Source organism: Manacus candei, unplaced genomic scaffold (assembly GCF_025592945.1).
Source record: "Manacus candei isolate 608988 ecotype Guabito, Panama unplaced genomic scaffold, ASM2559294v1 h1tg000056l, whole genome shotgun sequence".
Lineage (NCBI taxonomy): Eukaryota > Metazoa > Chordata > Aves > Passeriformes > Pipridae > Manacus > Manacus candei.
In genome coordinates this window covers 13245773-13259020 of record NW_026138104.1, presented here as the reverse complement: position 1 = coordinate 13259020, position 13248 = coordinate 13245773, and the positions used below count along the sequence as shown (strand labels likewise).

At 36.7% G+C, this 13248-nt stretch overlaps 1 protein-coding gene across 5 annotated transcripts in view; it reads left to right on the top strand.

Moving 5' to 3' along the window:
- The window catches only part of PFKP (phosphofructokinase, platelet), a 44895-nt gene extending 32163 nt beyond the window's left edge, over nucleotides 1-12732 (top strand). For 2 of the 5 annotated variants that reach the window (XM_051802381.1, XM_051802380.1), the window contains 7 exons: nucleotides 3928-4080; nucleotides 7710-7874; nucleotides 8935-8996; nucleotides 9980-10091; nucleotides 10856-10955; nucleotides 11585-11690; nucleotides 12195-12732. In XM_051802381.1, coding sequence (XP_051658341.1) covers nucleotides 3928-4080; nucleotides 7710-7874; nucleotides 8935-8996; nucleotides 9980-10091; nucleotides 10856-10955; nucleotides 11585-11690; nucleotides 12195-12345 — 849 coding nt within the window. In that variant the 3' untranslated portion in view covers nucleotides 12346-12732. Of the gene's footprint in view, nucleotides 1-3927; nucleotides 4081-7709; nucleotides 7875-8934; nucleotides 8997-9979; nucleotides 10092-10855; nucleotides 11291-11584; nucleotides 11691-12194 lie in introns of those variants that run through there. The other 3 variants (XR_007907002.1, XM_051802379.1, XR_007907001.1) reach the window with 3 other exon arrangements.
- Nucleotides 12733-13248: the final 516 nt, after the last annotated feature.

Sequence of the window (13248 nt, the reverse complement as noted above, 5' to 3'; positions counted from 1 at the left end):
AAATTTATTGAACATATTCTTTATAGAGAACTTAGGTTAGAAATGTTGATGTTGTTTCCAGTTCTGGTAAATAAAAATATCTCTCCAAAATGACTGATCACAGACTAAGGTGAGTAAAATGATTGTGCAAAACATCTGCTTTCCTTCTTCTCTTACCTTCATAAGCTTTGTTAACTTAACTGATTTCTTTTTATAGGTTATTTCATGTAGAGGGGTATATTGTACTCAGTCTCTCTCTGTTACTTTAGTTTGCTTTATATTTAGGTTTCTAGATATCATTTACCTTCATTAGATAAAATGTTGTTATTTCCATATTTTCAATGCAGTAGTTGAAAACTTTTCAAAATGATATTTTTTTGCTAATAGCTTCAGTCTTGGTTTTTTTGCATTTTATTTTGCCTAGATTTTTCTCAGAAATAAACACAAAAAATACTGATTTTGCAAGATTTAGATTCAGTGGAGTGGAAAATTAAATTATTAAATTTGGGTGTTTTTGTGGGAAGTAGCAGACTTTTGCATTGGGGAAACATTTCTGCTTGGTATCTTCGCAGCTCCGATTGTTTGAACGTGGTTCACTAAAACTGCCACTGAGAAAAATCTGTTCACTAATTCCTGTGTCATGCTCAGATCACGTTCAGTAGGAACTGAGCCCCGTGTTAAAATGCGACCGATAGGCTCGATACACATCACACAATTGACTGTGGTAAACCAAAGTAGGAGATGGATAATTGTCCATTAGATCTAGTTTGTATATAGTTTTTTTTATTCTTATTACCACTGTTAGGTCAATAAATGCATCATAGTTTTTGATGTTCTCAGAGTAGTAGTACTCCTTCTGAACACCAAAATGTCATCACACTTAACTTTTCTGTGGTACTGTTCGTTCTTGTAAGATCTTGACAACTTGTAGTTAAGGTAAGTACAGTTGTAGTGGGTAATAAGGGCTTGTTGGTGTTTGGCATTATTAGACACCTGTCAGCTGTTTATAGCTTGTCAAGGTATATAAATGGTACCTCAAGGCTTGTATGTATATATTTAGGCATACCAGATAAATTTTTGAGAATGGCAGGATAAGAACAGGAACTTTGAGTTTTCTGTGAAATGGAGCATCACTAAAATAACTACCACAATAAAAATACCTATATTTTCAACTTTATGTTACTAATTCAGTGAAATGAGTAGAATATTGCTTCAGATAGCAGACCTCAGGAATGTGACATCCAAGAAATGTTAGGTTTTTTCTTACAGAACTGCGAAAGATGGAAATTTCTTGTCAGATGCAAGTTGGATTACTTAATAGCGATCAAAAAGAGACCTTAGCAATACATTTTGCAGGTGGAACTGAAAAGCACCAACCTAGTCTGTAATTAATTAAGCAGAATGAATTAAAACTTAGACTCTTGCAACAACTGACCATGGAAAGGATGAAAATTTAATTTGAAAACAAAACCTACTGATAGGCTAGAGGAAATTGATGGAAAAAGGGATAAACCACAACAAGGTATGGAATAAAATTCATTTGATTTAGAAGATGTAGAAACAAATGGGGGAATGAAAAAGGTATTTGCTAGAGAAAAATGGAACCTGAAAAAAGAAGAGGCTAAAACTTGCTTATGTGTTTCTTTGACAAACTGTCTTTTCCTGTCATCAAAGGGAAGGGGGTACAGACTGATGAATTGCTTTTGTGGAAAAAAAAATAGCAAAGAGACTCTGAGGAGCAATGAAAGCTACAGTTAGATTGCCTTAAGGTGGTCTCCACACATTTCCCTTGGAAAGCACAGACTCCTGTACCCTCCCAGTATATGTGGCTCCACATTACTCTGAACTAGGAAGCTGAAGATGAGCCTGCCCAAGCTAGTTACTTTTTCATCTGTTTCAGCTGATGAAACAAGCTGATGAAACAAGCAACAGCTGATGGGGAGCAAGGGCAGTAACTCCAGTCCCTTCCATGTCGGTTTGCATTTAGATACAGTCAGCAAACCAAAGTCTTTGCTTGACTGCACATATTTTTATAAAAGCATCCTTGATTACAACAATAACCTTTTAGTAACACAAATTTAATAAAAAAGTGGGAAATGATTAAACCACTTTATTAATATTATCCCTCTATGATCTTACTGTAGTAATTCTGTACAAAAAATAGTTATCTAGGAGTTATTAAAACCATTGATCACTTGCTTACCCTTTATAATTAAGTGACCCTACATTGAAAGCATTTTCATATTTTGCTGCAGTGATGCGAAGATGTTGCATACAGTCATCTAATGCTCATGCTTGGTGAAGGTACAGCCTTTGGATATGTTGGCTGAAATCACTTGCATCAAATAAAATGTCAGTATTTAATGCAAGTAAAACATATCTTAACTGCATCTTAACATATCATAAATTCAGACTAACCTATTTTGTTAGTTATTCCCCCAAAGCTCCCTTTGACTTGGTTTTCCAGAAGTCTCAGTATAAAACCTTCTAGAGAAACTCATGTTTTGCAGATCTACATGCGATTTTACCAAATCACTGTGACTTTATTTTTTTGGTAGAAATGAAAATTCACAGCAGCCTGACTGAGTTGGACCAGGCAGTTACAGAAATGTCATCAATGAGGTCTCAGCTACTCAAAAAACCAAAATCCCCACATTTGTTGTTGCTGTGACTATACAGCTTCTCAACTCTATGGGTCTGAAAGTTCAATATTTTAGGCTGTGTTTCTGCCTTAAACTAGAGGTACATCCTAGCACTGAGCTTCACTGAAAGTTGCATTTACAAGACATGCAAGAAGAGACAGATTTCAGGAAGTCAGTTAGCACTTGTGCACCGACAGCCAAACATAACCTTTCACTGAACAGGATCTGCTCTATCTATGACAAAAGCCTAGAGAGCAGAACTCTCATAGGTGAATTTTTTTCCCATTATTTTCTTCTAAGTTATTGCTTAAATCAGTCACTGCATAGATATGCCTGGACGTACCTTGATAGTTAGCTAATTTTGATCTGCAATAGTTTGCTTCTCTGAACTGATTTGAGAAATTGAGAAAATGAGACTTCTGTGAACATTGGTCCTTTCAGGGAGAAAGATGAAGAAAAAGTAGTGTACTATGTAATCAGGCTTTCTTGTGGAGAGTCATTACATAGTCAGTTTGAAAAACTGTCACACATCATGAGATGCTGATTAGATTAGAAATAATTGGAATAATTTAACTAAAAAAAAATATATTTACTGACTTAAAACAGCTGCAAAATCTTAACCTTTATTTTGACATGATTATTTAGTTTGTAGAGTCTTTCAAAGGACCTACAACTACTTTTCAAAGAATCCTTGAACTATACTTGCAAACTTTATTAACTCATCCATGTGCACATGTTTCTGGATTTTTCTGACCTATATCCAGTTTATGTGCATAGAGGCAGATGTGTGATGTTGATAGAATCCTTGAAGACATGGGCAAACTTTTTTCCTTTTTCTTGGTGGAAATAGATGTGTGTCTTGATAGGATAACATAGTTTTTTAAAAAAGCATCTTTCTTTAAGCATTTCTTTCAAATGGCAAGGGTTTTTACTGGTTAATTTTTCTGAGCTCCTTAACGTATCAAACCTGGTTCTTCATGTGCTTTTTTGTGGAATGGTTTCCAGTCTGGCCTTATGCCATCCTTTTCTGCCCAGCTGCTTCAGACCTCTCTGCAGTGCACACTTCACGTTCAGTCTGTGCTAACTTGTACTAATCCTCTGCGTTTCTTGAAAGAGCATTGTGCCAATGCAACCCCAGTGCACTGTTGTGGTATGAACAGGATATTTTCCCCCTCCCCAAATAATCTCACCAATTGTATTTGCTCGGGCCAATGGACAGCCACGTTTACCATCACATGCCAGGAGTCATTAGCAGAGCAATCCAAAGACAAAGAATGTGTCACTCACACTTGTACCACTGCTTCAGGCCTATGAAAGTTGTCTGCAGCTCCAGGAGGCGCGTTCCCGCTTTGAGGAGTTTAGCGTTCCTATCTGTGTGTTGCCTGCTACTATTAGCAACAATGTGCCCGGCACAGACTTTAGCATTGGTGCCGACACTGCCTTGAATGCTATTGTGGAGGTAAGACTGCATATCTTTTAAAAGTTAAGATGATAAAATGCATACTAGGAGGGTACTTAAAGACCTTGAAATGTCTAGTTTTCTAAAGTAACTCAGTAGCGGTATTTTTTTACGGTTTATATTTAAGAGGTTTTCCAAGACTTATTAAAGATTAACCTTATAAGAAGTATTATATTGTGTATTTAACTTTTGGGTACTCTATTCTGTTCTTCAAGACTGCTGCATTAGTGCTTAGGGTATTTGCTTTTACTGAGAATAAAATATTTTGCTTGCTTTGAATTCATTTTTATCTTATGTATTACTTAGGTAAAAGAAGAGAGCACATTTTATAAATAAACATCCCATTTATTGCATGAACTACTGACCAAGCTCAGTGCAGCAGAACATTTTAAGTACATGATTAGCACTAAACACATGAATAATCCCATAGACTCCATCAGGCTTAACATATATAAGTGCATGTAAATGCATGCATAGCCTAAGCAGTTAAGTCTGTCACTGATGTTTGACTAAACAGTGAAAGGCCAGAACTTGCTATGAGTGAGTTTTTCATTTCAGTCAAAACAGTCAGTTTTCTGGTTTTAGCTTTTTCCCTTGGGTACAACCAACTGCTCTATGAGCTCTCTCAGTTGTTCACTTATCCCATTGACTCTGCTGGTGACACAGCAAAGGGAACTGAGTTGAGGTCTAATTCAAGCAAATGAGTAAATCTGTGAACAACTCTGGGTTTTATCAAGCCCCTCATTAGCAATCTGTATAACTAATTATGAAGTAATTGGCCAAGAAAGTCAGTCTAGAGATTCCAGGGGGTTGAGAAATGCAGGTTTGTTTTCCTCCTCTAATGCAGTGTTACTTCTTTATGTACAGTGAAAAAAGTCCAGTAGATAACTGGAGGAGCTGTGTCAGAATACAGGATGGCCTGGTCCTTGGGAGCTGCAGGACAGCATCCCTGGGGTGAAGATGTCCCAAGGTGCAGTGAGGGCACATTGTAGCAATACATCTGTAGGCAGGACACAGGTATTTTTACTGCTCCATTAGCTGCTCTCCCTTAGCCCGACATTTATAGAAGTAGGTAAGTCTGCTAATATGACTTCTAATAGTGATGTACCTTTAAAAGTGAAAACATTAAAACACAGTGGGGCAACAAATGATTCCATATAATGCTGCTTCCTCTTATTTGATTTTTTTTATTATTAATTGCAATTTGTACAGCTTTTAATAAAGCTCTCAGTAAAAAAAAAAAGGTGTGTAATTTTGTTGTGGTTAGTTTATTATTCGTTATAGTAACAGTGGAACACTGTTGGTGAAGTTTTGAATATCAGGATTTTACATTAAGCTGGATCAGTTCATATGAAAGCTCAACTAGCGATGGAATTCCAAAGAGTGCTCCAAAAAGAGTCCACTTTCCTTCATGTTTAAGATGTCTGAAGCCTGCACCAAGCACTTGAGGTTTGGCCTTTCCAGCCTGTAGAGTAGTATATGAATTAATGGTTTGTTAAAATCCATCTGTGCCATTTTTGTATTTGGGTGTTTCTATCACAGTCATTCTGAGAAAGCAGGAATAGTGGAAAGTTTCTACTCTATCTTTTGTACAGTCAAGAATAAAAACCCTTCTAAGTAGATTTCAAGTGGTTAGTCCCATAAGCAACTAATGATTTACATCCTTGCTTAGAACCTGGAGATTCTCAAAAGGCAGAAAATTACACTCTACTACCAGCAGCTGGAAAACTTTTTTGAAATTGTAGGGTTATGTTTTAAGTCTTAAGGCTTAAAATGCTGTAAGTCTCTCAAAATGGTGGAAATCTTCACAAGTTTTTATTTACTTAGGGTCTGAAGCCAAGATTTTTTTTTTTATAACATAAGCTAAACATGCAGTACCTATCCAGTTTCTGGCAGCATTTTAAAAGTGAGTTCAATTTTGGTTCAATTTTGCAGTATTCTGCAAAAATTCTCGTGAAGCAATATCTGGAATGGGAAAGTAAAGTGCCTGAGCACATTGTAAAATCCTAGACAGGTAAAAGAAAATGTTGTTTTGAAAAACTGATAGTAGGCTTCTGTGACATAGTTTGTTATGGAGATACTTTCTGCTTAGGATAACAGAATAACAATTCGTATTCTCAATAAATTCATGTGAATTCTGCATCTGTGTGCATCTATGCAAATATAAAAATGAAACACGTATAAATGAAATTACATGTGTATCTTTTGCTAGGTGGACCTAAATAAAGGCATACACTGGTCTTAGGCTTTCAGTGCATTAAACTGTATTATGTTAGAAGTTCTAGGGTTTGTTTATTGTTTTAAATTTTCTCACCTATCAATCAATTATGTGTTCTGTGGTCTGTTAGATATGTTTTTAAAGATCGTATTGCTCACAATCTGAATTTCAGCTTGAAGTCGTATTTTCAGTTAGCTGAATGGATGTCCTGGTTTTAAAATTGAGAAACAAATACCTCAAATCTTACAGCATTTACAGTTACTCATTCAGAAAATCAGTAAGGCATGAGGATTTTTAAACGTTACCATAACTCAAGTTTCAAGATGACAAACTTCCCAGGTACTTCTGTTTCCATGTTTTACTAAACAGAACTGATGTTGGGGCAGTACATCAGTTTCACAAAATCCTTCCTGTCACAAAGCACGGTACATCCTATTTATTTATTTCTAAGACAAGGAAATAGGATATTTTTATTTCTCTCACTTGCTTTTTGAAAGGAGGATACATTAATTGACAACTTTAAAATTACTTGGAATGACAGAAAAATTCATTACAGGAGGTGATTTTGTCAAATAGGTTTTTGAATATTATTAAAACCTAGAGGTGTATCATAACCTATTTCCTAGTTTCTGCATTTTCATAAGTTTCCTAGGTCTTGCCACACTGGAGATTGTTACTTTCCAAGTCTCTTAGGCAGCTCTAATAAATATTGGTTTTAATTGGTTTTATGTAAGCAACTGATCTTGTAGAGAACATTCCTTATGCTGGTCAGAGTAAGGTGCAAATGGAGATTGCAGTCTTCTTATAGTATGTACCTATTAGTAAAAAAGCAAAAACATTTTAAAACATGCACCAGTAGTGCTTGAAATAAAGATACTTGTGTGGATATTGTTACTGAAAAGTAACAATGTTCAGGACTTACAAAGTTGTAGCTGTTCGGTATGGTTGGGAATGCAGTGAATTTTAACATAAAAGAAATAAACTGCAGTGCTGAATAGAGTTAGAGAAAAGAAGAGAAACTTAGTCATACCAGAATTTATTAAAAAACTCCATTATATCTATTTGTATCTGTTAAAAAACAGAAACACAACTGTTAATTCTATTTACAAGCCAAAATGAGTTCTTGTTTTAGTATTTGCAGGAAGAAAATAAATGAGAGTTGATAGTAAAGAAACATTTTATTTTGACTCTGGTGTTCAGGGTATGATTTATAAGAAAGACTTTATTTGGTAATTATTATAATTAAATGAGTTATGCTGTTTTGGAATTTTTAAATATTTTTTTTTCTAAGTGCTTTAATTTAATTTTTTTTTTTTTCCAGTAAGTGACACAAAGTTGCATGACATACAAACGCATTAAAAAAATCAAGGTTTTTTTTAGTGTATACTTAGAATATCTTGTCTCTGAGCAGACGTGTGACCGGATCAAACAGTCGGCCAGTGGCACCAAGCGCCGCGTGTTCATCATCGAGACCATGGGGGGGTATTGCGGTTACCTGGCCAACATGGGGGCCCTGGCAGCAGGAGCTGATGCTGCTTATATCTTTGAAGAACAGTTTGATATTCGAGAGCTCCAGGTATACAGCAAAGAAACCCATTTTGCTCATTTTTAAGTAGATCCTAAAGTTGTTGTACATCATAATATGTGTACGTGAAGTAAATGGCTCGTTTAAGGAAAAAAAACAGTTTATATTGTGTCTAAAAGCTGTGCTTGTCATGCTGGTTCTTATGCCATAACATAAAGGAACATAGTATTGACACTAAGTTCAGTAATGACAAAAATAATTGTGTCAGCCATTGAACTCTGCTAGATGAATTGTTTCATTTTTAGTCTTTTGATTGGAATTCAGATTAAATGAACAGACTTAGGTAGTTTTAAAATAAAACCAAAAATAGAGCTAAAATAAAAAAAAATATATTCTTTCATTATGGTAGAATTGTGTTAGAAGGCTGTTCAGGTCAGGAACTGACCAGTTTGTCAGGTTTGTTAGGTACTGACTGTTACCACAGCTATTCAGAGCATGTCTGGAAGTGTTACTAAAATAAAGACCTCAGGCTTTAAGGATTACAGATTAGGGTGTGTTACATACACAAGCTGACATGGAACTTATCTCCTGTGAGGACTTCAGACTTGTGCAGTAGTTGGTGAGAGCTGTGGTCATGGACAAATTCAAAGGTAAACCAATAGAAATTTCCTGAAAGGCACAGACATGTGAAATGAACCATAATTATCCCCACTCATTTTTTCAGTGGCATGTACTCATCATATCTTGTAGGGGAATACCAGCACAGCAGGGTATCCATAACAGGACTGTTGGCAGGACTGGGAGTAAGGCCAGCTATGGTCTTCTGTGACAGTTTCTCTATTTTTACATATATCAACCTTGATGCTGTACCAGTATAGCATATAAAACTGCCTTTTTTATTAAAATCAGTTACTTATTGTATAGAGGGAGCTGTTAGTTCTAGCCCAAGATGAATAGTCTTGTTACCCTGGATCTCCAAAATTTTCGACTATTTGAATTTACACATAATGCTCTATGTGGAATACTTACAGAAGTTCTCAAGAAACGTAGGCTCATAAAAGTTGTTTAAGAGTTCTGTATGGCTCTTTGAAAATACTTTTGTTGTTTTTAGGCTAATGTGGAACACTTGACTGAAAAAATGAAAACCAGTATCCAGCGTGGTCTAGTGCTGAGGTAGGTAAAAGTAATTGTAATAGATGGCATCAGTTATGCTGAGCATTTCCAGAGAGCTTGGCTGCTTGGCCACTTGGAATAACACTCCCAAGTTTGTACTCTTTGGTTATTCCTTTAGCATGCGATTTTTACTAAAGCTGTTGCTCCAGAAGGCAACTCTGGGACCTGTCTGGAAGCTTAAGTCCAAAACTTACTTCTTTCTGTGTAAATATATTTGCTCTGTAGTCTAATTAATTTTATCCTGTTTTCAGTCTGTTTTCTCATCAGGTTTGTCTTTTATTCTAGATTCCTTCTTGCTACAGGTAGTGTGTACCGTAAATGTGTACACATACAATATGGCTTTTACTGTAAAAATGCTGCTTAGATTTTAGGAGATAATGTAGAATAAAATACCTTTCAGAATGAAAATATTTAAAACACATTATTATGTTTTAAAATCTACCTCTGTAGGCAGCCTGTAGCTTCTCTCTTCCTTGAGCATTTATTTTCAGTTTGCCAAATAGTGCAGGGATAAAAACTAATACCACCATAACCTGTATGAGAGTACCATTATATTTGTTCAGGTTCTACTAGTTAAATGATTGGGGTGAAAAGTATCCTACATTTACAATATTAGTAAGGAATAGCCTAAAAGTGCTGTTCATTATCCATGTTTTGATAAAGGGCAAAATGATGACACTGGATGTTGATGACTTTTAGTGCAGTTTTTCCTCTGTGTAATGAATTTGTCAGACTTAAAACAGTTATTTTTCACTGCTGGATTCCAAGTGACCTGCCAGTGATGTAAGTGCAGTAACAGTAATGCAGACTGCAAAATTATGAGCAAGTTACAGGGAAGTGAGCATATGTGATTAGATGAAAATGTCAGAGCCAGGATTACTCATATCAAGAAAATGGGAAAAACGCTTGTCATTCAATAGCTGTAGAAGCATCCAGTACTTCATAGTAAATTTGCTAAGTGTACCTGGCCTTAATTGTTACAGAAATGAGAACTGCAATGAGAACTACACAACTGACTTCATTTATCAGCTGTATTCTGAGGAAGGAAAAGGAGTGTTTGACTGTCGAAAAAATGTATTGGGCCACATGCAGCAGGTAAGTATAATCTTAAAGTTACACACAAGACTAACTTTGTATGGACAAAGAACATACACTATTCAAGCATTTCGAAGAAGTTTGACTCAGGATTAAAGAAAAAAAGTGTGGATTTCTGTTTGTAGGTAACTCAGAAGTACTGGGGGTTTTTTTAGCATTAGATTTTATTGCAATCCCTGTTTAAAAATCTAGGGAAAATATGCATAAGATTCTTAATGATTTTCCTATTTATTCCTCTCCTGTTTATATTAAGCAACAACTCCATTTTTTTTCTTATTATTGTAATACATTCTTGTATAAAACACTTATCTGCCCATGCATAATGTATCTGCCTTCTGAGCCCTGTAAGAGATTGGATTTCATTAGGGAAATCTGTGCAGATGGATATTATTGTGGAAGAGAGTAGTGGGGTACTCCTTTGGCCTCTGTACTACATTTCTTTATCTCACAGTGCAGCTTGTTAGTGGGCAGAAAGGGAGTTTCTGATTTGGCTACACTTACCACCAAGGCTGAGGTGGAGGAAAGGGCCAACAGTGCCCTCCATTCATCTGAGATGTAGCACTGATTCCACGAGAATCCTACAGGTGCTGAACACAAATTTTTAAATGCCTTAGATTGATTTATGTGCTGGGGTTTTTGACTTACTTGTTTTGCTAAGTGGGGGAAATGAAAATAAGAGACAGAGCAGGTCATTAGCAGAGACGACTGATAAAACAGACACAGATCCTGGTTTGATAACTAAACTCACTTAAACTTTCACACAGGGTGGAGCACCTTCGCCGTTTGATAGAAATTTTGGGACAAAAATTTCAGCAAAAGCTATGCAGTGGATCTCCAAAAAACTGAAAGAAACCTACCGGAAAGGTGCAGAAATGTTTGGTGCAATCCCTTTGTTACTGTATTTGATTGTCTGTCAGTATATAAGACTACTCCACTATGCAAACAGACTAATGTTTATTAGTCAACATATTTCTTGCCCTCTTGATGTTTTTATTATTCGGTAGTGCCTTGCTGTGCTTCCTGCTGCACGAAGATTTCCACTTGAGTGAGGTCAATAATTCAGATAGCTATTATATCATCTTTCTTAAAAAAAATGCTAGTGTGATTGCAGGTTTTCAAGCGTGAAGGAATTGATGCTTATATAGTTACATGTGTTCTTCCTTTTTGTTTCATGCTGCCTTTATGGGAGACAGAACCAGGTAATGTGCCTTCTTTGGGAGTTTTTGTAAAGCACTATTTCCTACAATCTAAAACTGGATGCTAAAAATCAGTCTTATTGTTGCTTAATTGCACTGTGATTTCATTGGCAATTACCAAAGCTAAGCTAAAAAAGTGAAAATCTAACCCTATTAAAGCACTAATTGATGATCATTCTATTAAGTAATCAGTAGCTGAAATAAAGCTACTGTAAGCTTCTGATTCAGTTTAATTACAGAAAAATGGTATTTGCCCTTGTACATGAGAAGGATCCTGAATTACTTCATTCCTTTTAGGAAAAGTATTTGCCAATACCGAGGACTCAGTGTGTTTGCTGGGAATGCGCAGACGCAACCTTGTGTTCCAACCCGTGGCTGAGCTCAAGAGTGAAACAGACTTTGTGTATGTATACCCTGCTTACATGTTAAACACCTCGGCACAGCCTTCCCTTCACCACTGCAAACAAACACTCCCCTGCAGTGCTCACAGTGCCCCACCTCTCACTGCTGTGGGTTTGGGCTTGTCTTCGGCCACCGATTCACTCTGATTTGTTCTCTGGTCTTTTCCCTTCATGCTTTCTCCTCATCCTCCTTATACTTGCAAGTCTCTCATTGTGAATTCTGGGACTCTGCTGCCTTTTTAAACAACTTTAACAACTTTTTTGTAATTGCTCTAATGCCTGGAATTACTTCTGGTTCAGTTCAGTGCAGCAGCATTTTTGTGCCAAATTCAGTATTATGCTTACCTATAAATAACATCTTCCAGGATTCTGACCTTGATTCTCCTCATTTTGGGTCAGTGTTTACATCCCACCATAAAGGTCAATGTCTGATCCTGTTTATAAGGAAGGTGTTTGCCTTACCCCCAGTGTATATCAGTCAATGACCTCCCTGTTTTCCCCACCAGGCACAGGATTCCCAAGGAGCAGTGGTGGCTGAAGCTGCGACCACTGATGAAGATCCTGGCCAAGTACAAGACTAGTTATGATGTGTCAGACTCAGGCCAGCTGGAGCATGTGGCCATGCTCCCCAAGGAAGCAGTGCCCGCAGCCATCTAAACACATCACATTTAGATCGTTGTCATAGATGCACATTGTGAGTAACAATGCTTTAGAATCGTTACAGCTTTGTTTTGTAACATTTAAATTATTGTTCCAGCACTTTATGTGAAACAAGACGTTCAGCTGTCACACAGATTTTGTCCTGTATGTGTGTTATGTTTGAGACAAACCCTTGCATCTAATGGAAGAGCACCAGTTACTGATACTGCCCTTTTAACAAAGCAAGTGCAACACCGTTCTATGCACTCTGTAAGTTACTCATCTACTGCACTTTGTTTCAGAGTACTTACACCCCAAAACTAAGTGTAGATGGCTAGCTTTGTGTTGAGTTCCAGGATGTGCTTAATGTTCCTGAAGTGAAATAAAGTACTGTTGCAAACATCACGTGTGATGTGTCACAAATTGTGTTCACTTGCTTTTAAACAGGGAATGACACTTCATGAAGGATTCTCTATACACACCAGTGAAGGAAAAAAAAACCTGCCCTTTTTGCTTGCACAGGAATGATAAAGCTATGTCTGGGGGATGGGAGCAGGGAGAAGAAGCTCTAACAACTTGAAGCAAGGTTACACCCTTCTGAATCTGATATTTCTGTTTTCTCAGAGCTTCTTCAAGACTATTAAAAAAACCCACCAATAATGATCAAAAAGAATAATGTGATTTTTGAAATTAGGATACCAAACAGCCAAAATTGTTTCCTCATGCCAGCTTATATTAACTGGACCTTGACAAGAAGTTAAACCATGTCATACCAAAACAACTGAATGCTGCCCAAATTTGCAAACTAAATAGACTGTCCCTTGATTCATTAGGGATTCGCCCACGGCACTGCAGTTCACCCACACTCAGCTCAACACAAGGTGGAATGTACTGTCACAGACTCCTTTGGCCGTAGGTGGC